Here is a 25,847-nt window from a genome sequence, read left to right as displayed (position 1 = left end):
TGATGAGGGTAAAGTGTGCAGCCGGTCATTACCTGTGTATTCTTACAGTGCAGTGATGATGCACATATTTATTTTCAGAAGAGCTGCCAGAAGTACCGGGGAACGACCTCACAGTCTAACTTGCGGAGTTTGTTATGAACTTCTTTCAATGCTAGAGCACAATACTCAGACGAAATGACTTATGCAACGGCATCGCGTATACACCGCGATTGGATCAGTCGGTCGGATCACTACGGTGAGCGCACGTTCGCGTAGTCCGGCGTGGTTGAGCGCCGAAGGCGAGAAATGTAACCATAGAGAAATGTAAACAAGAGAGGAGAATCTGTCCCGACAAGACCGCGGAGCATCGCCAACTACCGGCGTCACTGAATTTCACAAGGAATGACGTCAGTGCCTCTCTTTAGTTTTTTTCCTTCCTCCACGCGTTAAACGCAGGTAATTAGCGGGACGTTACGGTGCGTTCTTGTTTTAGTAAACATATAGACTCTTTTTACCACGGTACCGTGGGCGCCGCCATGTTTTATCACGTGGTGACGCGTCCATTGCTTGCCTCAGTTGCCTCCATGTTTACAATGGATGTGCATGACGCCCCGGTGCGGTTCAGCAAACCTCTGTTTCAGCAGATATTGTAAACGGGCATTGGATGGACGACACGAAGCATTGGCCACAGCTTCAGAAAACCATTTAAACGTTTTCGGAGCTCATTACGGCTTGTCCAAACGGCGCGAGCAGTGTATGCGGTGTTTGTTCTAAAAGCGGCGCTAGAAATGAATATATTCCAAGCTGCCTAAACTTTCCGCTAATGAATTAAATCAGGATCAGTGTGTTTTGCACTTCGTTCTTCATCTGGCAAACACTTAGAAATATCGGCTTGTCCTATTTCTGACTCAATAAAGTTCCTTGGTGCGGTCACTACGGGATTGTTTATTTTCTGCGTAATGACTCGCGGATGTGCTCACTTTCTAAAGATTTGTTGTTGCTGCGCACAAGGCTTGCATCGTAGATGATCTGCACTTTGTAATAGCTTGGGCAGCAAAGACGTATTATAGCTAGTCACTCGCTTACTCTGTGTACCATCACAAAATCTTCAGCTTCAAATATTCGTGCGCTGGCTGTATATATTCTTGCACCAGAAACATGTTCTCGGTCATTCCCATTTTCACTTTCAATAAAATCAAATGCGCACGGATAAGGCACACGGCCGGATAGACGGAGCTGTAGAAATATTAGTTGAAACAGCGTGCGATCACGCCTGCTTGATTACGAAAAATGATCGAATGATGGGGCTATGTATTACGGCTTTACTAGTTGTGGCAATTAGCCACGCAGGATAACGACGGCTTTCAAACTTGTTTTTTTGTCACGACTTTTACACGTCCCCCACCGTACTGCTGTGCATTTTTTTTTCTGTTCATGTGTCTAAACAATGCACGCCATGCCCACGAGATAGTACTGTGTGTAAGTTCGAAACTTCAGCGCCGTTTCCCCATTGGAACGCAAACGTAAAGAACAAGTTTAGTGCACTGGACGTCATCTCAAAGGTGGCGTCATATCTGCCCAAGTCAAGACGATTCATTACCGCATTTCCCGTCGTTTAACGTGGTTTATCTATGTAACTATGCCGACGCCGTCCCGTCATGCCGGTGAATGCCAGCATCGACGAATGATGACATAAGTCTATACAGCGCTCCATTGCCGCTGATAATTTCCAATTCAGGTGAGTTGAGAGGAAGCGAAAGCTTAGGTAACTATATTTATTCATGACAAACGATAACGAAAGCGCAGGTTATCGGGACAATTCGCACTGAAGCGAGAGCCACGCGTCCCGCTTCAGCGCTATTATTTAGCGCATATGTAATGATTACGTGCGTTAAACTTTCATAACGTACATGGTGTACGTAAGCCGTAGAAACCCAATAGTGTTCGGAGCGTGTGCAGTGAGGGCAACGCTAGTTCTTCACGTATGTAAGGCGTTTACGTTTGCTTGCGTACGCTATTCGAAAGGTATCGTCGGCTATGGTGTTGAGCTGCTAAGCCCGAGGTCGCGGGATCAAATCCCGGCCGCGGCGGCCGCATTTCGATGGGGACGCAGTGCTAAAATGTCCGTGTCCCGTGCATTGGGGGCACGTTAAAGAACCCCAGGTGGTCAAAATTAACCGGGATTCGCCCATCACTACGGCGTGCCTCATAATGAAATCGTGGTTTTGGCACGTGAAACCCTAGAATTCAATGCAATCCAAATCAATAATGTGCACGATTAGCCGGTACCTGTACACGAGAATTGATCTTGCGTACTAAATTTTGTGTACGTACGTGCTCAGTTCTTGTGGCCGCTGTCGTGTAGCGCTCAAGATGCGCCCTTTGGGACTCCTAGTGCGGGACTATATCATTACTGCTTGTTTGTTGTTTAGGTACCCTCTGATACAAGTTGGCGTCAAAGAATTTTATTGAGTTTTGCTGAAGCCAGGGGCACATTCCGAGTGGACTCAGTGGCACATGCACACCCAGTTGCTCATACACAAGTTGGCATGATAAAGCTTCATTGAAGAGCGGCACATACCCCATGTTCCCAGTGGATCGGCCCACGAAACGGTTAGACACACACAAAAAAAAAAAAAAAAAAAAACGCTGTAGTTCCCAAGAAAGCTTCAAAACCCCCCGTTGTCATAGCTAATCCGGAGGCAGGACCGTTTAACCCCATCATTATTATTATTATTATTATTATTATTTAGATGAAAAAAAGAATTGTCATCCACCGCACAGTTGCGCGGAACTACAAAAGAACCCATATATAGTAGAATCTGTGCGCGCTTTTTTGGGGGAATAGCCTCCTGTTTTCTTGACTTATGATTGACAGTGGAGAGAGAGAACGAAAGGAGACGAACGTCCGGTTCGTTACGCTGCACCGGGGGAAGGGATAAATGTTGGTAAAAGAAAGAAGGGAAGAGAGAGAGAGAGCATTTCGTCTCACCAACTTCGTGCAGTGAAGGCTAAGGCTCATGTCAGCTAATCGGTAACGAGACCCGGCTCTGTGTGCCTGAACAAAGAGTAGAACTCGTCTGCTGTCCTCTACTAATCCTTCTGTGGAGCTTCCATTCAGCCGCTGTCGCGTGGAAGGTGATCACAGGTGGACACTAGAGAAGCGCTTTTTATAATCTTATCTTAGCTGGCTGACGCGACCCGTGGCCTTTACTGCACTGCACGGAATTAGAGAGGCGAAGTATAGCTGCATGCCCACGCGAAGGTGCGCGCGAGCAATTCCATGGAGTTTTCTTCCTCCATGGCATGGTGAATTCCGTGGTGAATTCAAAGCGCGCCGCTATATTGGGGAGCGCTGGTCGCGCCATCTATCCCAAACGCCGCGAAGTAGCAAGCCTGGGCTGCCACACCGGGAGATGCGACCCTGCGCAAAAGCGAAACTTAAGCTTTTTACTGGGCGGAAGGCGTGTTTCGCGTTTATTGTAACCCGTAATTTTCGCTGTCTCGGTTCAATCAAACTTCAAGACCTCATGCAAGTCCGCAATAGCCACACTGAGTGCTGCGCAGACTGCAGAAGCGAATACATCGGGTAAGTGCACTACTACGTTTGTACAAACCGCGCGCTCTATGCTGGAACAAGTGTGAGCTGTAATATCTCCATATTTTTGGCACGTAACCTGTGAAGGAATATACAGCACTGTGTTGGTGCCATATATTATTAAAAGTTGCGCGATAAAGCTTTATGAAAATTCTACTTTTCAACATGCATCCCTACTGTCTACTGGTCGCCGACGAACACGCTTTGGCAGCCCAGAGCGCCCAGAGCCCAGTGCAAAATGGCGCTGGTCGACCGGACAACCCGGTGCAAGAGTATGCGTTCGGTTAGTCAGGGTGCGAGGCTATCGTGTTCTGGTGCATAAAAACGGTCGCGGAAACTGCAGCCACCATCGCGTTGTTTTCCGCGCTTCGTTAAAGAAACGCCAGGTCAGATTGAGTTCTATATCGGTGCTATCTGCAGCGCAAGTTCTCTTGCCAACACACGTGCTCGTAGCCAGATAACGTGCGAGCTGGTGCTGCGGCGTTGCGGTAACCTGCACTGGCATAATCTGAGAGCATATATATACAGACCTGTACAATATTTAAGGGGGTCGCCATACGGCTTTCATACTCACTCTGCCTATACGAGTTCACTAGCATGTGACCGTGTGCGACTGTTTAACAGTGTAAGAGCTGCTGTCGCTGAACAGAATACCGCCGGACAACGTCATATACATCGGGCCCGGTGACCTGGCTTGCACAGGTGCAGCAGTGTCGCGAAAAAGTTTCTATAACAGCTAGTTGGCCCCATACAGAGTTCGCTCAATTGTATTTGGCTTGAATACAACTCCGCGCGGGGAGTTTTAGCGACTTCGTTCAAGAGAAGCTTTAGTGTATAGAGGAAAATAAAAATAAAAAAATCCTCAGCCCTTCCACTCTGTGAAGAAGGACGAGTAGCGAAGCTCTGGTCTGTTTTACCTCAATTGACGCATCTATGTATATATTATTATTATAAGGTCGCGTAGGCGACTATGGCGTAAAAATAACACACAACGCCAAATAGTGGTAACAGTGTGTATGGGACGCTGGTGGTCGTTAAACCGAGTTTCGACGCGAGCGACGACATGGGTTGACCGGGGCGCACTCAAAGGAGTGCACGAAACCAAACAAGTTTGTTTGTAATTTGCGATTGAGCATACTTCCTAGTTAATTAGCTGAGTGAAACTTGGAAGGACTAAAGTTTTATTCTAGCGGACAAACATGGGGCTGTCTGTTTCCCTCCCGTAGAGGCCCATGTGTTGACAGCGGACGAGAATTCCACAATATTTACAACTTCACTGTGAACTACGTAATTATGAAAAGTAGATGAAATGAGGCGTAATGTTAGAGTCGCCTTAGCGGCTAATTGTCATGTAATTTGTTTTGGTATAGTTTCGATAAAACAAGAGCCGTTTTCTGCAACCATACCACCTCCGTAGACGGCCATGTATTGACGGCAGACGGGAATTCTGTAACGTTTACAACTTGACTGTGAACTAACTAATTACGACAAGTAAATCAAACTTGGCGTAATGGTAGAGTCGTCTTAGCGGCCAATTTCAGTATGACTTTTTTCAAGATACCTACATTATATTGAGAGCTACAGAGCATTCGCGAGAAACTTGAGAAGAAAATTTTTTTCGTGTCGGAACGGACATCGACCACCGCCGCATGGTAGCTATATGTATAGCTTCGCTGTAAAAAATGGCAGATGAGAGAAGGAGGCGGATGGTGGTGGCAATGGAGGCGAATGGCTTGAAGATCGGGCAAGGTTCTGCCGGCCGTGCTCAGATATCTGCCTTCGCAGCTTCTCGCTTTCCTGGGCTCTCTGACCAAAGAGTCGCGCTATACAGAGACGTATTGGTGCGCAGAAAAGCAGCCACAAACAACGAGAAATGCCAGGAGGCGGCTCTAGTCACGCTTTCACGCAAAACCCGCCGCACCGAGTGCGCGTTCGGTACGACGGGCGGCGTGCTCACTCAGCGCTTCGCGTGCGTCATGCATGCTGCAATCGCTCCGAGTGGTGCTGAAGAGGCATACCGGGAAAGCGCTCGCGGATTGTTAGCACGCTTTTGTGATTGATTCTGCATCTCCTAGGAAGGAGAAAAACCCCGAAATTCAATGTCGCGTTGCCTCTCGTTTCCTGTTTCCATGTCTCGCAGCTTGCGGAAAATGCGGTCACTATACTTCAGGGCGTGTGTTGGCTAGCGTACGATCCTAGACGCCTTCGCTCGAGTCTGCCGATATAATAGGTTCGTGTGCGTGCGTTGGCTCGTTATCAGCATGTACGACACCGGCGCAGGAGAGCTTCAACACTGCGGATTTCTCCTCTGTCCATCTGAAGGAGAAAGAACTCCTGATACTGTGATCAACAGCGACTCTTCGAAAGCTCCGCCGTACGCAGATCTTTGTTCTCTTTTTTTCTTTTATATTTTTTTTTCTTCTGCTTCTCCGCGCGGCCGTCGAGGAGCCATTTTGAGGGTCCTTGATCTTTGTGGATCATCTTCTGTCAGCGTTTTGCACAGCGCTGCCTATCAAGCCGGCCGTCAGCGGGTCCAGGCGAGAGGGGAAAAAAATATATACATACAGCATCGCAGACGGCACAACAGAAAAGCGCCAGCTTATCGCCGCATCTTTCTCCGCTCTCACCGCAGAATTATTTTTTTTTCTCTCGTTTTCCCTCTGGTTATCGCACTTGGAAGGCTTCGCGCGTGATACAGACCTCTCCGCCGACCGGGAGATTCGCGAGAGCAGACGGCGGTCTTGCGCGCTGGACAGCGGAGCCGACGCGTCACAGTCGCCCGCTCCGAGGGGCGGACCAGCTGGATAAGCGTGTTCGCCGAGGTCGCTGCGACGTGGCGCCCACAAGGCCGGCTTTGGGCGCTCCACCGAAAGGTTGGCATCCTGTTCGCGCCACGATCGGCGCCCGGAATATGCCGTTCCCGCAAAGGTTGGACCGCATCGATTGTCGCGCTTCCGATTCGATCCCAAGCCGACGCGCTGTACCAGTGAAAGCGGAAAACCCTTCGGCCACGTCGCGCTCTCCCGCATGCTTTTCTGGACGAGGTAAAAAAAAAAAACGCGTCGGGCGCTGTGAGCGGGTTACAGGTGAGAACGCGATAAGAAAAGCGTAGCAGAAGATTAAAAAAAAAAAAAAAAGTGACTCTGAGGGCATACTCGTCATCCGAACACTCCGGCAGAAATGGCGAGTCCTGGCTGGCACAAGCCTTGAGAACATAGAAACCACGCCTGCGACCGCTACAATTGCACGTGCTCCGCGACCCGGCTCGACTGACGTGCCATCGAGGAAAACGACGAACACGTGAGCCAAAACGGCCGCGTGGTTCTCCAGTGGCTGCATAGACGGGGCCTTGCAGTGCAGGTCCTCCCCAACGTGTAGATAGGGAGCCGGTGTGTTTGTGTGTATTGCAGAATTGCGTCTCGTCGGGGCGAGACGCCACGCAGACAAGTCCGGACACGGCGAGCCTTCCAGTGTGTAACGCGCTAAACGACGGCAGCTGTTTTTCGCAGCCTGCTTAGACGACTACATTCAGAAGGCTTATAGATAAGTCTCCGTGGATTAGTTGTTGCCTAACTACTGCCGTCGTGCTCAGGCTTACACGGAACCGACGCTGCGAGCTGGAAAGCAGCTTTCTCGTTCATACCCTGAACAGTTTTTTTTTTTTTTTTTCGCTTGTGAACCGATGACATTCCTCATAATTGTATTCTTCAGCGTAACCCAACTTATCGCTCGTTGGGTATCCCCGAAATCTATTTTCTGCCTTAAAACAAAAGTACTTATCTATCTACAAAACATCCCCAACTCTTTGTGGTTTGGCTGCTAGTCTCGGAGTACACTACTTGAACTTATAGCAAATAAATTCAAGTAGTGAATCCTATTGGGGATTCTGCCTGCTGTTATCTTCTGACATGGGCTTGTCGGCGTTGTTTCAGAAGTTTTACGTCAGTGCAGACAAAATATCATGCGATAACATACCGGGAGGACGAATTGTATATCTGTATGACCACTCATCGAAGAGTGCTGTTTAACTCGTATATTCGCTATTATTACTTTTTTTCTACTTTTTATGTGCGCGTGCGTGCGTGAGTGTGTGCATTGCGAACTTGCCTGGGACGCCACACAGCAATTACTCAACGTCATGCAAGGAATAGCCTCAAGTACGATACCTTTGCAGATGTTACTATACGTAACATTGCGAGGATAATGTGAACTCAGTGTATTCTAGCTGCGCCGGTGAACGATTTGTCTTCCGCAATTTCGCCTTTGCAACAACCGAGGCCTATATCCCCGTCGCCCGTGTGTTTTCATATACCAATGCAACAATCATAGAAATTTGTGAACGCTGTTGGCCCCTTTGCGCGAGTTTGAAGATTTCAATGGTCTTAGAAAGTGTGCTCGGGACAAGGTCATATAAGCGTATCGCTGGCCGCTAGCAGGTACTGTTCATTCTTGATTGATTGATGGGTTTTAGTGGCGCAAGGGCCAGATCTGGCCAAAGAGTGCCACGTTCGACAAGTATTCATTCTTGAATACGTGCCGCCCAGTGCGGTCTGAATTAGCAAATTTATGTTTTCTCTTGGCGCAGCGATGTGCTTTAATCTGTGTCGCTCGAAGTTTAAAGCAAGCACGCTGCCCGTTAGTTTCCCATGCGGTACCCGCCGTGGTTGCTCAGTGGCTATGGTGTTGGGCTACTGAGCACGAGGTCGCGGGATCGAATCCCGGCCACGGTGGCCGCCTTTCGATGGGGGCGAAATGCGAAAACGCCCGTGGTACTTAGATTTAGGTGCACGTTAAAGAACCCCAGGTGGTCAAAATTTGCGGAGTCCTCCACTACGGTGTGCCTCATAATCAGAAAGTGATTTTGGCACGTAAAACTCCATAATTTAATTTAGTTTCCCATGCGGTTCAGGAGAACGCAGCGTGCAGGGGTGGGACTCCTGCGCCATTTTGATACAAACAGAACTTCCTGCGCCAAACACAGAAAATTGACCGAAATTGCGCCACGCTGCGCCAGAACGGCTTTGGCATGTGTGCTCCGGCAGTGGCCGCGAACAGCGAGCGGATTCGTTCTCTGAAAAAGAGTGCAGCCGTTCGCGTTCCGCACACTGCGCGACGGCGCCTCCCACACAGTTTCTCGTAATTTTCGCGCATGCAACACTGGACTTTTCCGCGCTTCTGGCAACTGGCCGGCTCGCGTGCAGCCACTCTCGGCTGCATTATGAATCCTTACCAACTAGCTCAGCTTTCTGTCGTTCTAAACACTCTCGGCTGTTGTCGCTGGTGTTGGAAAGGCTAGGATGGCTGTATTTAGAGTGCACTATAGAATAAGGTTGAGTGGGCCGAGCAGCGCGGCGATCCCTTGCTGAAGCTCAAAACAAAGAAAAGTAGGCTGAGGGCGCTGCGTGCTAACTATATATTAGGGAGGCCCGCGCTGCAACGGGCACAGCGTGCGAGCGTATTTGTCCCCAGGGCTGGTATAACGTAAAACTATTTCAGTCTGTTTTTATGCCCTATATGGGCGAGGTCTGAGCCATTTTGACCTATCGCGAAGGGCCAATGGCGGATTTGTAATGAAGTCAGTTTCGCTCGAAAGGCGAAGCGTCGATTGCGATATATCACATCAGCAGACAGCTGTCCGAAAAAACTGTCGCAGTTTCGCCCCACAGGCGAAGCATCGACGGCGGTAGCAAATTGTTAGACGAAGTAAGGATATTAGTTTTATCGGCCGTATAAACTTGTAAACATTCGATTACTAACTAAATTAACAAGCATGGTGTGACGCGCGCACAAGCAAACATGAACATATCTCACTCGATGACCGCGGAAACACGCTGTCAAAACGCTGGAGTGAGGAAGCGCGGCACCAGCAGCGAATGAATCGACCTTCGTGCTGCCTGGCTTCAGCGGCGAAAACACAGCGCACACGAAGCTATTGGCACTCGCACTCTGCCCCCATCGCAGATAACATTCAAGATAGGCCGCGCCATACGCAGCAGCCGGCGTAGTTGAATCCATCCCCCCCCCCCCCCAACGCACGGTGCCTTGCGCGCGACGGAAGACGGCGCGCTTCCTCCCCGCTTTCCCTCGCGCATGCAGCACACGGCGCGAGGCGACTATGTTATCGCCCCTGGACTTTATACGGAACATCACAGCGACGGCAGAAATGCGCCTGAAGTGTCCATATATTCGCTTTTGCAATAAAAACACATCACAGTAGTCTTATGTTATACCAGCACAGGGTTGGTTGCGGCTCTCTGGGTCTGCGGTGACGTATGCTGACACAGAAATTATTTTACCGCGTCGATTGGACCGCATAATTTGAGAACATTTTCCGCTCTCATCACGAGCATCGATCGGCGCAGGAAAATATAGTTCGATCATAGTGACACTGATGTTTTCGGCTTTACAGGAAAGCATGCGCCGTGCCGCCGCTCGACTCACTCTTCTATAGCACGATACAGCTACAAAGCGTGCTTCTGCTGCTTGCTTCGTGTTAATTTATTCTGTGTTTAGTCATGGTTTCGAAGTATACGCTGCCATATTCCATAATTCCACCAAAATTCAGATTGGCCTGCTCCAAACTGCTCCAAAGTGCAGTTTTGTCTGCTTCAAACTGCTCCACAACGTAATTTTACTTGCTCCAAAAATTGCTCCAAAATAACTTTCGGCAGTCTCTCCCACGAACGCGGGAAACGTTCGGCGATCGATTGTTACATTAAAATGGAGTTGGTCAGTCGCTCTTAATTCACTTCCACCGTCTGTTGTTTTACCTCGCTCGTGATCCTCGTTGCGGGACACGCTCTGTGCCCTAACGTGGAGTGCAACAACATGGGACAGGCATATCTGTAGCGTGCAAAACTGCTTAGCGAGTTTCAAAATCGTTTACGTTCCAAAGCTTTATACGTCAGTGGTTTCAGAAGCTTAGCTTAACGTTTTCTTTCAAAATCAATGGTCAACAAAGATTGCCCTGTAATATGCTAAGGGGAAAATGCAAGTACTGTTCTAGACTACAGTCTAACCACACGCGGAAACTTGTCTGTAACGTGTAACTCGGACGACGATTTAATGAAGTTTTGCTCGCATGGGAGCTACACTTAAGTTACGAGGACTTTGTAGTGGAGGGATTGATGTGTTCCACCCGTCTCACGCGCGTCGAAGTCTGAGCAAAAGGGCGCCTCTAGCAATCCATGGAATGCGGCCATCATGGAAGCGATTTCCCGCCGGCCGCCTGCAAGCCGTAAGTTGATCTCAGCCAGCGCTGTCAGTCGGAATTAGGCGTGTGTAGCCGTCGAAGTAACGTGTGCGCATTACGACAGCGGCGCAACCTCGCGTCGCCTTCGCGTAATGCCGATACCGACGTCCCGCTAATCTTCTGAGAGAGAGAGAGAGAGAGAGAGAGAGAGAGAGGGAGATTGCGGCGTCTGAACGCGTGCTCCTTCCCTTCCCGCAGGGGAGGCGTGGCGCTCTGCCTGAGTCCACAGGGTCGGCGAAACGGGGAGGCGCTGGTCCGCTTCGAGAACAGCGAGCACCGAGACATGGCGCTCAAGAGGCACAAGCACCACATCGGCCAGCGGTACATCGAAGTGTACCGCGCCACGGGCGAGGACTTCGTCAACGTCGCCGGAGGTGAGCATGCAGCCCCGATTGTACTGTTATTGCTATTATTATTATACTGTGACTATATTATTATTATTATTATTATTATTATTATTATTATTATTATTATTATTAACCATCGTGCCCAATGTATCACATATATGCTACGCTGAGATCGATCCCTCAAAATTCTGATTTAAGCACCGAAAACTATACTGGCGTTTTTGATGCGCTGGAGTGAGACTTCATTCGGTGGACAGTTCAGAAAGACCATTGCTAATCGATTAATTATTATACTGAATAAATTTTCAGCCGTATAACAATTCCTTTTTTTTTCTTCACCCAGAACTAAAGGCGAACAAGGTGTTCTAATTTTCCCTGATGCGGAACTGCGCTTGGGCATTGCAGCGTTAAGCGCGCGGCTTCCCTTCAAAATCGCGAGCCCGCACTCGCATCACTGCGGTTGATCACCTTGCGCCGCAGCCTCCCCCGCGTGCATCCAGTTGACCCGGCTGCCGTGATTGCGAGTCTCTCGGAAACCCTTGCGCTTGCCCGAGGCGCCTGGTCAAGGGTTGGTCAAGGGCGTACGCGCGCGATACCGCGAGGAGGCAGCATCATTCGTTTTCCTTTCTTTTTTAACCCCAGTCTCTGCATTGTCTCTGGCCGAAGTTTTGCGAATGACCGCGGCGATTGTGCGCCTGCATGCCACGGCTGGATGGAGAGCCGGTATACGCAGCATGCGCGCGGCAGATAATGCACCTTGCCCGACGATTGCTGCTTCCACTACAAAGATAAACGCCCCGGAGAACCGAGCTACGCCTCTTCCTCGTCAAATCTGTTCAAGAAATGCTTTTTCGCCCTCTGTCCAACACCTGTATCCGCACGCGAACGTTTCGCTTGAACAGGCTCACTTAATTGCCGCAGCTGGGTACCCTTGTAGGTAAAAAATTGGGGCCCGTAGTCACAAAAGCGTTCTTACGCTATGCGCAAGAACGTTTTTGTGAATACGGGCCCTGTTTGCAAAAGTAGGTGGCAGCCAATCGTCACGCTGGACATATAATTAACGAAGGCAGCCGGCCAGTGACAAACAGCTCTTACGAACGGAAAGCCACCTATGTGAACGCGGTCCCGTGGAGGTTCACGCGTACTTATGTGCACGTCAATGAACCCCTAGGTGGTCAAAATTGATACGGAGTCGACCACTGTGGCGTGCCACATAATCACGTCGCCGTTCTCGGTGCGTAAAACCTCAGAAGTTACTTATAAAACGGCACATTTTTGTTTCGGTATTGTAATGTTTTTTTCTTTCCTTCCAGTCGTCGCCTACGGCTTGCTGTGTGCACTATTTCAGTCGCGACAAGCGGTGGTTTTACCTTAGCTCATTGTTGAACTCAGAGGGTACAATAGGTGTAGGGATACAGGCAAAGGGGAGCAAACGAGACCTGACTCGCAATTCGGCTTATTTAGGAATAAGATCGTATACGTATAATATGCACGACCACAATGGGCATGCGTAGAACAGAGCCTAATCATTCAACGAAGATTAAAAAAAAAAAGACTACTATGCAGGTTGCGTGGCATTTGGGAAAATAATTCTTCTTTTTTTTACAATAAAACATGCAGTTTACTGACGCACATATCAGTGCGCTTTTTCGTATGAAAAGCTTCTGTGATTTCGCTCGCTAGTTTGCAGGCTTGTTTCGAGTCGACCCGAATTCACTGAGACGCAGAAAGTGCGGTCATAACTGCCGTCGCGGCGATGGACTTTGTATGGGTGTGCGAATATTCGAATACGAATCGAACAGTCCTCGTACTCAATTCGTGTTCGATTCGAGCATTCGTTATCCGAAATTGTCGAATATTCGTTTCTGTTCGAACATAAGGGATGACGACGCCGATTGGAGTCTCAAGGGAGAGAATCCATGTGAGTGAGAAGTGTTCCGATTGATTCTGCTGTAGGAGAGTCGCGGTGTTAACGTGCAGTTTCTGAGCGAACGCGCGGAGCAAATTAACATCCGCTCAGTCGTTTCTTGCCGCTCGATAAGAATTTCTCACTTTTAGGCAGCCCTTATACGAAGTTGTCTCGATTTAGACGATGCAATGTATTATTTGGCCAGTATCACCGTAGTTGTATCTCTTTAAAACAATGCGCGCTGTTGTACCACACTTCTTTCCTTCAACGAGCGAAGTACTCACGTGTATCTGGCGACGTGCTTCTCCCTTGTTTCACAACTATCATTGTCATGGTGCACCAGATAACTGAAAGCAGTTGCCTATATCATATACAACACGCTCCTCAGTTAAGCAGGCGTACATTTGCGATGGGCATTACATGCATGTATAAAATAATGTGACTAGACCTCCTTTTTTTTTTTTTTTACGTAACGCATACAGCAACTCCAATTTTTACCAACTGGACCTCAGGCAACATTTTTCTTTTCTTTTACTTTGATTAGAAATGAGAAAATATTCCATCTTCGGAGGTCGTCTTGCTCGAATATTCGATTGAACGAATTCTGTGGTTTCACGTGCCAAAACCACGATTTGATTATGAGGCTTGCCGTAGCGGGAGACTCCGGATTAATCTTGACCACCGGGGGATCTTTAACGTGCCCCAAATAGCACGGGACTACGGGCGTTTCTGCATTTCGCCGCCATCGAAATGCGGCTCCCGCGACCGGGACTTGATCCCGCAACCTCGTGCTTAGCAGCGCAACACCATAGCCGCTAAGCCACCGCGGCGGGTGCGTTCGATCCGGAACTGTCACTAATAGAACACCTCTAGTTTTAAAGCATTGCGTCCCGCCTGGTTGTGCATGTTTTCTTTGCGGACGAGCATTTTTATCTGTTAGTTTTACCCTAGGAAACGTAAACTGGTAGCGCTGTTTCTGAACGTGGCTTATTCACTTCGCTTCGCTTTATTGCCTTAAAGACTCCCAATATGGGGGTATTACATAAGGGGTGGGTACAGGTATAACTAATCGCGTATACACACACACAAATTTTTGGTTAAATATGGCAGTTATACAATCAGGAAATGTAGATGGAGAGGTGGTTGCAGTGACGTCGTGTGGAAGGCCATCTTAGTCTATGGCTGAGCTAGGAAAGAATGATGCAGAAAACATTGTTGTATGAGTACGTCGACGGGCAACTTGCAGGGGATGACCAATGCGGAGTGAAATGCGTGCCGGAGGGCTGATTTAGGGCGGAATACGAAGTGAACTGAAAAAAAAAAAAAACTTGTGGAACAAACACATACTGGCGATTCGACGACTACAGGCAAGATTTGTTAGACCGGATTTCGCTTTTAAAGATAATACGCTGGTATTGTATGAATAGCACAAATGAATGAATCTAGTGGCCCGATTCCGTAGTGATTCTAGTGAAGTTATCAGATAGATTTGGTTAGGGCTGCAGATAGGGGACGCATATTCTGGTTTTGTTCGTACCAGTATGTAAGAAGTTTGACATTTGGTGGTGCGTAGCGCAAGTGCCGTTGTTATTATTATTATTATTATTATTATTATTATTATTATTATTATTATTATTATTATTATTATTATTATTATTATTACGTGAATTCAAGGAGATGTTGGTTCACTCAACCAGAAAACACGACCAATTTTGAACCAACCGAGCTGTACTGAACGGAAGTGACGGTTGTGATCAAGTGCACGGCTGGTCGTAACCAGTGCGGTGGAACGCACACTCGTTCCCCGCATTGTGCGAGAAGCCAGTCTAGAAAGCTGTTTTAATTTGTTTATTATTTCTTTTATGTATATATATATATTTTTTTTTGCATTCTGTATACTTCTAGGTAACAACAACGAAGCGCATTCCTTCCTGTCTCGAGGTGGACAAGTGATTGTGCGCATGCGCGGTCTACCTTATGACTGCACCGCTAAACAAGTGGTAAGACGACAGTATTGTGTTTTCTATCAGATTTTGATTCCGTGAACTCACCACTTTTTTTGTCGAAAAGTTTCAACGTGTTAGTCTAGGTGTGCACATTCATGGTCGCAAAACGAAAGACACTTCCTACGGAAACTTTACGAGCGCGTCAGAACAGGGACAATAAAAAGAGGACACACACACAGCTGTGTGTGTCCCATTTCTGTTGTCACTGTTCTGACGTGCTACCGGTTAGATTTCTTTTTTTATTCGGAAATCTAAGAACCGGAGGTCAGCACCGTCGAGCGATTCGCCCTTCATGCAGACTCGGAAGTTTTCCCTGGATGCCGTCAGCTTTGGCCGCTAGGCTTTAGAACCTACCAAATTATCCAAATTACCTGGTAATTTAGTGTCTGCGTGCGTTTACAAACATCCGACTGGCGTGCGAGAGACCACATACTTCTTATCGACGTGGCCCAACCACATGGAACGTTTTATCAGGTGGCGATCTGTGGCGCGTCACATGTTTCGGCATCGCAGCAGTGCTCGTAAATCTCTTCTCGATCAATCAACTTTCTAATGCTACGCCTTAGCCTAGTAGGCAGTTACAACGATCACAACTACCGCCACCATATCCTACTACTTTTCACTGCCAGTTCATCGAGCTGCTTTTTCGGACACGAACTCGTGGATGCAGGAGTTGTTACGCCAACTTGAAGCGCGAAAAAAAAAAAAAAAATATGCCGTGTAGTTGGCACCCTGCATCGCAAATGTCGCGAGAGGCGACTTCCAAGTCCAGAAGGCACCTGTAAACAGGTTCTTGCAGCGTAAGGCCCGAGAGATGAGGCGTGCTCAAAGGAGGCGCCATTGAGCGCGAGGTTTGCCCATCGTAAGCGGCATTGCAGGTGGAGTTCTTCGCGTCGTCGGGAGACGGCAGCGAGGGCTCGGAACCGCACACAAGCTGCCCGGTGATGGACGACGAGGACGGCGTGCTGTTCGTGCGCAAGCCCGACGGACGGGCCACGGGCGACGCGTTCGTGCTCTTCGACTCGGAGGAAGTGGCGAGCCGCGCGCTCCACAAGCACCGTCAGCTCATCGGCTCGCGATACATCGAGCTCTTCCGAAGCACCACGGCCGAGGTGCAGCAGGTGAGCGCTGGCGCCAGCATCGCCCGAAGCACACGCGGCCAAGCGTTGTAGCACACCAGCGCAATATGCTCAACCCATCGCGAATGTACACAGGGCCGAAGTCCAGAAAGATTTTCTTCGTTCGTAAGTTCGTGCGACTGGCCGGCCGCCTTTGCTAATGATATGTCCGACGTCGCGATCTGCTGGCATCTGCTCTTGCGAACAATTCAAGCGAAATAACTTTGTGTGTGTGCGTATGCGTGTGTGTGTACCTGCCTGCCTGCCTTCGGAACAAGCTGGGCGTTTACTGTGTACCCGACGAAAACGGGTCGAGTCGTCTATCGGAATGAAGTTTTCCTGTCGTGCTTACGTAAACGCTTACCGTTCGGGCTGAGCGAGGGAGTGAGGTCGGGCTGGGTCAGCCCACCTGCAAGGGTATATATACATTGGCTCAGCCTGACTCGCTTGGCAAGGTTCATGTAAACGCTGTGGGATAGGATCGGATCGGTGGTTCTCAGCCACCAGCGAAGAACTATATGTTGTGTTGGCACGCTCGGATCTATCGCCTCGATACAGACCGACTTATGACTCGTCGCGTTCGGCTCTTGGATGTTCGATGAAAATCAATCTACGGAATCTACAAGAGAGCCTCGCGGGCTAGGCATTCAGCCAGACATCGAGGGGGGCGAGGGAGTCACTTTGCACGTGGGATTGCGACATGCACAATGCACCCAATACGCCTCTCAATTCATGCTGCGCAGCCGTGCACATTCGCATTTTTCGAGGTTTCTGCTTTCCAGAAACGTTTACCAGCACCGTTGAAGTCCAAAGTAAATGTGCATCGACTCTGAGATCCAAACCAACAAAAATTTGTGAGGCCTGGCTGTCTCGTGCATAACTGCCACCCTGACACATTATATAATTGCATTAGCACGGCACATTTCTTCATTTACGACAGTTCGCGCTCGAACGCGCCTTGAGACCTCAGAGCCGTGTTCCGCGATTTGGACGGTATGCACAATTCCATATGCAAGCTTTCCCACACATCTTACTTGTCCTATCCAAGATTGCCGCCTTGCCTTTAATGGCACTGTTGAGACTGATACATTATTAACTACAGCGCGACAGAAAGACAACTGACAAGAACGAGGTGAGCTCTTGGCTATTGTCTTTGTGAGTGGCTCTTGTCCGTTGTCTTTCTGTAAAGCTGTAGTTAATAATGAAGCCAAACAAACACGCCCAGCTTTCAGTTCGTGTGTTGAAATTGAAACATGCATTTGAAAGCTTAGACTGTGCGGGAAACGGAATACGGCAGGAATGATGTCATCGATCCGCATGTAATTGACACCTTAATTATGATTCTAGCCTGAGATGTACAGAAGCGCAATTTTGTGGGTTTTGCATATCCTCTCAGCCGGCAGTGATTTAAAACTTCGACACTGTTCTTACCAAGCTGATCCAAATCCCCAACGTTGATCCAGGCTGATCTACCCACGTACGCTGATGTACCAATCTCATCAAATTCCTGACTTGTGAGTAAGCTGAAATGGACCGCTCTCTATGTCACCAAACCCCTGATGTGCAAGTAAGCTGAAATGCACCCTCTCTCTCCCCACCCTACCTTTCGAAAACCCGCCTTTAAAAAAAAAAAGCGCACTTGTATTATATGGTGCGGGAACAGAACAGGCGGGAATGTCTTCGGCAGAAAGCCCGTGCCGTAATTTCACCCGAAGTAGCGATTTTATTGTGACGAGATCAGGGCGTTTATAGTTACGCTCGGCAGTGCCCATAATCGCTTCGAGGTCTCGAGGCGCAGGGAAAAACACTCGCACCTATAAAGTTCTGCGATCGATGGCCCCTCCAAAACACTATAGGGGATCTTTATACACTCACGGAGAACCACAGTTCGTAGGAATTTATGAGGGCGAAGATGTACAGAAGCGATTCATGCTGCACGCATGCACTTTTTATTTTTTTCGACCATTACGCTTGACATCGGAAGAAGCTGAATGCCGTCACAAAAAAAAAAAAAAAAAAATGATGAACGAGCGAGAATGTGTTTCGCCCGATTTACAGATGCTGGTTTTGCCAGATCCACGCAGTTGTTCGTTGACAAAATGACAAAATGCCACTGGGCTGAACAGTTTAGGCCGTCGCTTCTACACGCTGTCGGACGCTCTCAATGCCGCCTGACTTGAGGCCGGCTTTATTTTATAGCAGCAACTAATAACTTTAGTATACGTATTCGTCACGAAAATCTACCTGGCAGATCCTCATCGGGCGGCAAATCAGTGCGCCTTGTTTGTGAGATGACATATCTTCTAATCCTTAAGGGATCCCCGCAACACTTTTTCAACTTAGTGAATAAACTGCCCGAAACGCTATATAATCTTCTCGTGAACACCTGGGCCACATGTTACTCGCCTACGTGCTGAAGTGAACGTACAGTGGCGTTCTAAAGACCTCTTATACTTTCCTGTTCCTTTATTTCCCCAGCCATCCTTCATTTAGCCTCATGAATTTATGAGAACAGACGATGGCTACTGATCGAATGAGCCACATTCCTGGAGTGGCAGCGAACTACAGTGCTAAGCCACTTGATGCAAGTGCATCGAAATGCGCCGACTCCTTCTTTTCGCCGCCCACATTTCCACGAATAATCACATGACACTGTCTTCTCTGCACTGACTGCGCTGGAAGAAAATTATTGCGGGAAACCCCGTCATCTTCCACGTCAATTCATATTGCCCCTGCGCTGCGCTTTGCTCTGTCTCTAGACTGCCCCCCCCCCCCCCCCCCAAAAAAAAAAGAAAGCAATCGTTTAACATTATTTTCTTCTCGCAAACGATATTCCCGACCGCAATGGAGTTGCGTCTTCCACACACGCAGGTCATGTGCGCAGGGTGCTCTATGCGCATCCCATTCTCGAATACCTCAAGTACACCTTTATTTCCATAGCCGGGACCCAAACTAGTACCATATATATATATATATATATATATATATATATATATATATATATATATAAATATACCACCAAGGACAACATAGGGGAAATTACTTGTACTTAATAAATGAATTAAATAAATGATAACTTAATCGACTTGTTAGATAGAGCATCGCACGCGTAATCCGATCACGTGGGATTGTTCCCCACCTGCGGCAAGTTGTTTTTTCATCCTCTTTAATTTCCATTAATTTATCATTTCTTTGATTCATTTAGTAAGTACAAGTAATTTCACCTATGTTGTCCTTGGTGTCAATGTTTGTTGGCTTCTTATGGAATGCTTAATAAAAACCGGGCCCCTAGGTTAACCCCTTTTCTTCTTGTTTATATATACAGTATGTGGATTTGCGTCACGAACTGCTTGAAGAAAACTGAACTGTAACTTAAATGTGTTTAGTAACGCATCTAGTCCTATGACTTTTGTTAACCAAGCACGTCTTTGCTACTTCTGAGCTTCAGTTACGAAACTGCATGTGCTCTAGAAGGAGTAATTAAAAATTTAATTATTGAATCATTTCAATTGGCTACCTAGACATTCTGATTTGTCGTGCGAGCTATGTCCGCCTCTTCTGGTAATCAACTCGAACTGGCGGAATTGCGCTGTATGCTCCGTGTTATATATTTCTTAATTTGTTCAAACTAATTTTTGAAAAGGCGGGTGGTATATACACCAGCGTATTTCTGCGGTGACTGTGTCAGATTGTTAAAGTAAGGGATTTGAGACGGAATTATAATTTGATAGACCAAGCTACATACGTATATCAGCGACGGATGTCGCTATTTCCACGGTAACTCCTCAGTACGGTTATTCATTGACAAACTTCCACTAAATAAATTTAGTGGAAGTTTGTAGAAATTTAGTGGAATTTAGTTTTAAAATTAATCGGGCATGTTGTAGTTGCAAAACTGAAGTCAGACAGTACTCAGTACGAGCTTCCTCATGAGCACGACAGTAAAACGACAGTATCTCGCTCGCACAACAGCACACCCTCCCCCTCCTTCTCCTTATGCTAACCGCTTCGCAATGGTCTTACCGTGCTGTAGAAGTGCTATTATTCGTCTTTACCTTCGGGTTGGCTGTGTCCGCAGGTTGTAGTGTCCGCAGTACACTATATGACTGAGCATGCGGAGTAACATTAGACTGTAGAATACTCATTCGTAGCCTATTCTGAGCTGTATTTGATAAAGTACCTTTCCACAATGCCACAATAGCCTCTCTTAGTGCGAGAGGAGGCTTTATAAGCTAGAAAATGCGCGAAAACGAAAGTCGCTGGTGGCGATGCCGCCGTCAAGTTCCCGCATCACCTCTCCGTGACGTCGTAGATTTTCACGACGTCTGCTCGAGCCAAGTTAATTTGTTTTGGGAGATGTGGACTATACAGTGCATCCTACACGAGAGCCAAACACTAAACTTAGCAATATTGAAGAACATTTACTCAACCACAGGGGTCCAAATTAAAGAAGATGCTTTGAAATCTGTGACGTCACACTGACGCACCGGCTTTGGAGTTTCAACGCGAAATTCAAAGAATGGGAACTTTGACTTCTATTTTCTCTGCTAATAATCAATTATAATTAATTAAATTCTGGGATTTACGTGGCATAACCACCATAGCGGCGTTGGAGCACTCCGGATTAATTTTACCGCCTGGAGTTCTTTAATGTGCAGCTAAATCTAAGTCCACGAGCGTTCTTGCATTCTGCCTCCATCGAATTGCGGCCGCTGTGGGCGGGATCGAACCTGCGACCTCGAGCTCGGCAGCGCAACCCCATAGCGACTGGACTACCGTGGCGGGTTAGTCATCATCTTACCACGATATAAATAGAAAATGAATATTTGAAAGCATACTTTATCAACCTAAACTAATTCAGTGTTTCTCTTTAGCGTCCCTTTGAAGACCCAGATATGACTGAACGCGTGACGGGCCTCGTTTCCATTAGCCGATGTATGCACGAATGACCAACCAGGATGCATTATTTCGGAGTTCAATTCTTTTTCTCCTAATTTCAGAGGCTGAAATCACAGTCATTCCTTCGTAAGTGCTGTTTCCCATTTGTCCCCACACAAGAAATATTTGGGCAGACGATCGCGAATTACCAACCCACATTCCTTTACCAAGAGCATTCACAAAACGGCTCTTACTCCAGAAGTATGCTCAATAGCAGACGCCAAACGTGATGTCGGGTATATTATTATCGAAAGCGGCTGGCCGATGGTAAACAGCACTTACGAACGAAAAGCTTCGAGGATTCGGCCGCTGCTTATTATGCAGCTTTGAAAAGACGGATATTTTGCGGTTACGCTGGAACCTTTTGATGTTTTACGCGCTGGGATACTTCTAGCTAACCTTTCTTCTAAATCGTGTCTGTGCTGCTTGTCGTGCCGTAGTCTATTCTACGCACCTTTCTTTCTAAATGGGTGAAAATGTAAAATGCTCTTCCGTCTTTGCTGTGACAGAGCTGAAAACCCCGTCTAGACTTGCTCGTGCAGCTTTTCTTTGTTTCTTTCCCCCCTAATAATTCTTTTTTCTGAGCTAGCTTTCCTTTGTACAAGGATCGAGCTGTGAAGACTCACAACCAGTTGTAATATAGGCGTCGCCGTTTTAAAGCCATAAGGGTAGAGTCTCTTTGGTCGGTGACCTTTTACAGATGTTATCAGGCCTACGACTAGCACAGACGGAGGAAATGTCGACAAGGTCTGAAATGCTACAAATGAGGTTGGTGTGTGACAGCTATCCGTTTTTTTTCTTTAGCTTTTCTCGTATTGCGTGGTGTGCTTTCGCCATTGGAGCATATAGTTTTAACCAGAAAGCATGTCAGCATTAACCCGAATGTATTGAATTCAAGGCATCCGTACGATACCATGCTCGGAGATTTCGTACCAAAGTTACGGAAATCAGGAAAGCTTCCAGTGGCCACTCCCTAAAGATTCTAGACAGTTATGGTTACCATCACATACTTTGCCAGCCGAATAAGTCGCAATACCTAGCGCAAGTACTCAGAAATAGTTGTGAACAGGATGCTTAAGATAACAGCAATATACGACTTCAGCCACGTGCACCGAGGCGCACACCTGAGGCCGCATTCAGATTTTAGTTCGTAAATGCTGGTTTTTTCCTTTTATTTATTTATTGGCCGACCACCTTCGCTAATATACTATGTGCAATAACACGACTGGCTGGTATTTCCTCTCACGAACAGTTCTAGCGTATCTTTTTTTTTGTTGTTGTTGTTAATACGGGCCTTGAAATACTTCGCGGCAGAACAGGTTGTTTTCGCCATCGATAGTATACATATCAACACAAGGTACTTTCTCTCGGAGACATACTTAAATGTGACGCAGACCGTCACGGTCACCGCGGTCGCACCTCACTGACGCCAAACAGGAACCGCGCGCGTTGCCGCCGCAAGCGGAAAGAATTCTACCACCCCTTGCGTCGATCGCAGGGAGTGGCTTGCAAAAGCGAGCATCGTTCGGCCACTGCTTCGCTCGTCGTCAGTCCCTGCGAACACTTACTCGCAGCAGCAGCAGCAGCGACGTGTACTCTATAGATAACGTCTTTCGAGAGTGAGAGAGCTAGTGATGCATGGGTTTCGAAATGTACACTCCCAAGAGTTGCACCCCCTGGGGTGTACATTTGTCCTACGATAGTCTTGCTTGCGTTCCCTCTCTTGAAAATTCGGCGCTTGCTACCTTCCTGTTGAGAATGCTGTGTCATCCTGATAGCGCGCAAGTCGTTCGTGACTGGGAAGTACCGGGCTCGCAGCGTTAAAGAAAATACGGGCAAGACAAATGACGATTATCGTTGTGGGACAAGATAAGCCCCAAAGGTTGTAAATTTTTTAAGGAGTACACTCTTAAAACGTTTACACCCTTTGGGTTGTATCTTGCCACACAACAATAAACGTTATCTGTCTTGTCCGTATTTCCTTTCTTTAACGCTGCGAGCCCGGTACTTCCCAGTAACGAACGGCATGCGCGTTATCAGCATGACATAGCAAAGACGTTTAGCCTGTCCGCTATTCCGGCAAACGGGGGCGGTTTGGGCGGATTGCCGGATTTGCGGGGGCGTAAACGTGAGCGGCCGGAGCGGTGGGGCCGCCTGGTGGCGTAGAGTTCAACCAGACAAACACGGAACTAAAACTGCAGTAACCCACTATATCCTGCTTCGCTGCTGGTGCAAATTTTCGGCAGCGGCGTAATTGTGAACATGATTACGCCGTTGTCGAAAATTTATACCAGCAGCTAAGCAGAATGTAGTAGTTAGCTTTGGTGTTTATGTGGTTGAGCTTTGCGCCACCAGCTGGTGCCATCAATCTGGCCACTCACGTTTACGGGGCCCGCTCAACCGGCAAACCGCCCACGCTTGCTGGAATACCGGACGCACTTAAATTCTCTAGCGTTTCCGACAGGAAAGTAGCGGGCGTGGCGTTTTCAAGAAAGGAAACGCAAAAGACCGATGACGATTATTGTTGTGTGGCAGATATACACCCCAAAGGGCTGAGAGTGCACACAACGATAATCTGCCTTGCTTGCGTTTTCTTTCTTGAAAACGCCGCGCCCGCTACTTTGCTGTCGACAATGCTATGTCATGCTGATAACGCGCATGCCGTTCGTGACTGGGAAGTACTGGGCTCGCAGCGTTAAAGAAAGAAAATGCGGACAAGACAGATGACGTTTATCGTTGTGTGGCAAGATACGACTCAAAGGGTGTAAACTTAGACTGTACACTCGTAAGCAAAATTGCACCCTTTTGCCACACAACGATAATCGTCATCTGCCTTGTCCGCATTTCCTTTCTTTAACGCGGCGAGCCCGGTACTTCCAAGTCACGTTATGACAGAGCATTCTCGACAGGAACGTAGCGAGCGCAGCTTTTCAAGAGAGAGAGAGAGAGAGAGAGATAGCAAAGAGAGGAAATGCAGGGAGATCAACCAGACGAGCGTCCCGTTTGCTACCCTACACTGGGGGGAGGTGAGGGAAACGGGGAATAGAAAGAGGAAACGCAAGCAAGGCAGATGACGATTATTGTTGTGCGGCAAGATACGACCCAAAAGTGCGTAATTTTGCTTACGAGTGTAGGTGTAGTGACAGTAGTGTAGTGCGCATGACACTGATTTAGTGATGCATACATAGTGTTGCTGCGTATATTCTCCCCATGCAAAGTAACGATACCTATACTACCGTCCCTATGCACCGCACGTCTATCATGCGAGCCATCATGCGACATCTCCGTACTCGCTTTACCGCAGCAGTATGGGTAGAGACAGCACGTTTCCCAGCTGTCCTGGTAGTCTTAGACGGAAGCAGTAGCTGCATTGTCTCCGGTTCTTGTGTGTATCCTTTTCAGTGGGCGGCAGGGATTGCCGAAACAACTCCGCCACGGGCGTAAGTCAGGGTTTAGTGCGAGGGAGCTGGTGTGCCGGCAGCGGGTGGCGTTCGGTCGTAAGCGTTGCGGCGCCCACGGTGACAGTGCTCGCGAGCTCGAGCGCAGGTGATGGAACACCGAAAGGAGCCAGGGCGCCGAGTGCGCGCGCAGGCGCGCCCACGCGTACGAGCAAATAACAAGCAAAAGGAGACGCGGTGGGGAGGGCCCTTCGTTTTGATGTCTTGGTCACGCGCAACGTCTGGCGTTCGAGCCCGCGCTGCTCGCGCCGCCGGGGGCTGCCGTTCTTTTCACTGTTTCGAGCACCGAGACGGTCGGTACACGTCGGCGCTAGCAGGTCAAGTGCTGGGCCTCCCAAAGGCGGCGCGACCGACCCCCGGAGAAGCCGTTCGTTGCTGCAACCGAGAAACGTGAGTGTGGTTGGCGGGCGCTTTACGCGCCACCAGCGAGAAGCCACCTGTTGCCACATCGGCCCAGCCGCCACGCGTTCTTAGATAGGGCGCCGTGCTTGGTCCGCGACGTGGCACTTCGCGATGGGTGCTCTCGCGGGCACATCGCGGCCGTGACATCGGGCCCCGTTTGATACGCTGTGCTCGGGGTGACGACCAGGCGGTCATGTCGAGATGACGCTGCCGATCTGGTTGAGAGGAACTGTCGCTGCATGAAACGCGAGCTTCACTATCTATGATTATTTTTTTAAGTAAAAAAAAAAAAAGCCTGGTAGACGTGTTCTTTTTTTTCGTTTTCCTGCGGTTTCCTTTTCTATCTTCCTTTCTTTCTTTCTATATTAGATGAGAAACTGTTAGCATTGCGGGCGCGGTTCAATCCGCCCATTTCCAGTGAGGCATTCGTACCAGTGAGGCAGCCAGTGCGAGGTCAAGCACAGCGGCACCAGAGATGCGCGCAGCAAGACTGCAAAAGAAAAGCAAAAAAAAAATGAATACGCGAAACGCAGGCCTGCAGGAGTGATCGGTGTCCTAGCGCACCCGTTGTCGTCCTCGTCGCCGCCGCCGATGGCGGCCAGCAAAACACGGCACACCGCGGTCGGTGATACGCGCGCGGACAGCGCCGTGAGTCCGCTGTGCAAGCGGTCCGCGTGCTTCGGCGGCATTGTCTTGAGGAGCGGCGCAGCTGGCGCGGTCGTCAGTTTTGCAGGCGCCTGCTGCGTGCCTTTGTTCGGCATCGGCAGTCGCTTCGTGGAAGCGGGCTCCCCTCGAGGCTGCGTCGTTCGTGCGTACACCCATGCCGCCTGCGTGGTAGCG

The 25,847-nt window shown here is 48.5% G+C and overlaps 1 protein-coding gene across 3 annotated transcripts in view; it reads left to right on the top strand.

Annotated features, from left to right (window-relative positions):
• The window catches only part of fus (epithelial splicing regulatory protein fusilli), a 139,771-nt gene that overhangs the window by 98,132 nt on the left and 15,792 nt on the right, over positions 1–25,847 (top strand). For all 3 annotated transcript variants that reach the window (XM_050191584.3, XM_050191582.3, XM_050191580.2), the window contains exons 7-9: positions 11,028–11,203; positions 14,991–15,085; positions 15,970–16,212. In XM_050191584.3, coding sequence (XP_050047541.1) covers positions 11,028–11,203; positions 14,991–15,085; positions 15,970–16,212 — 514 coding nt within the window. The remainder of the gene's footprint in view (positions 1–11,027; positions 11,204–14,990; positions 15,086–15,969; positions 16,213–25,847) is intronic.

The sequence above is a fragment of the Dermacentor andersoni genome, chromosome 1 (genome assembly GCF_023375885.2).
Source record: "Dermacentor andersoni chromosome 1, qqDerAnde1_hic_scaffold, whole genome shotgun sequence".
Taxonomy (NCBI): domain Eukaryota; kingdom Metazoa; phylum Arthropoda; class Arachnida; order Ixodida; family Ixodidae; genus Dermacentor; species Dermacentor andersoni.
This window is presented reverse-complemented; position numbering and strand designations above follow the sequence as displayed.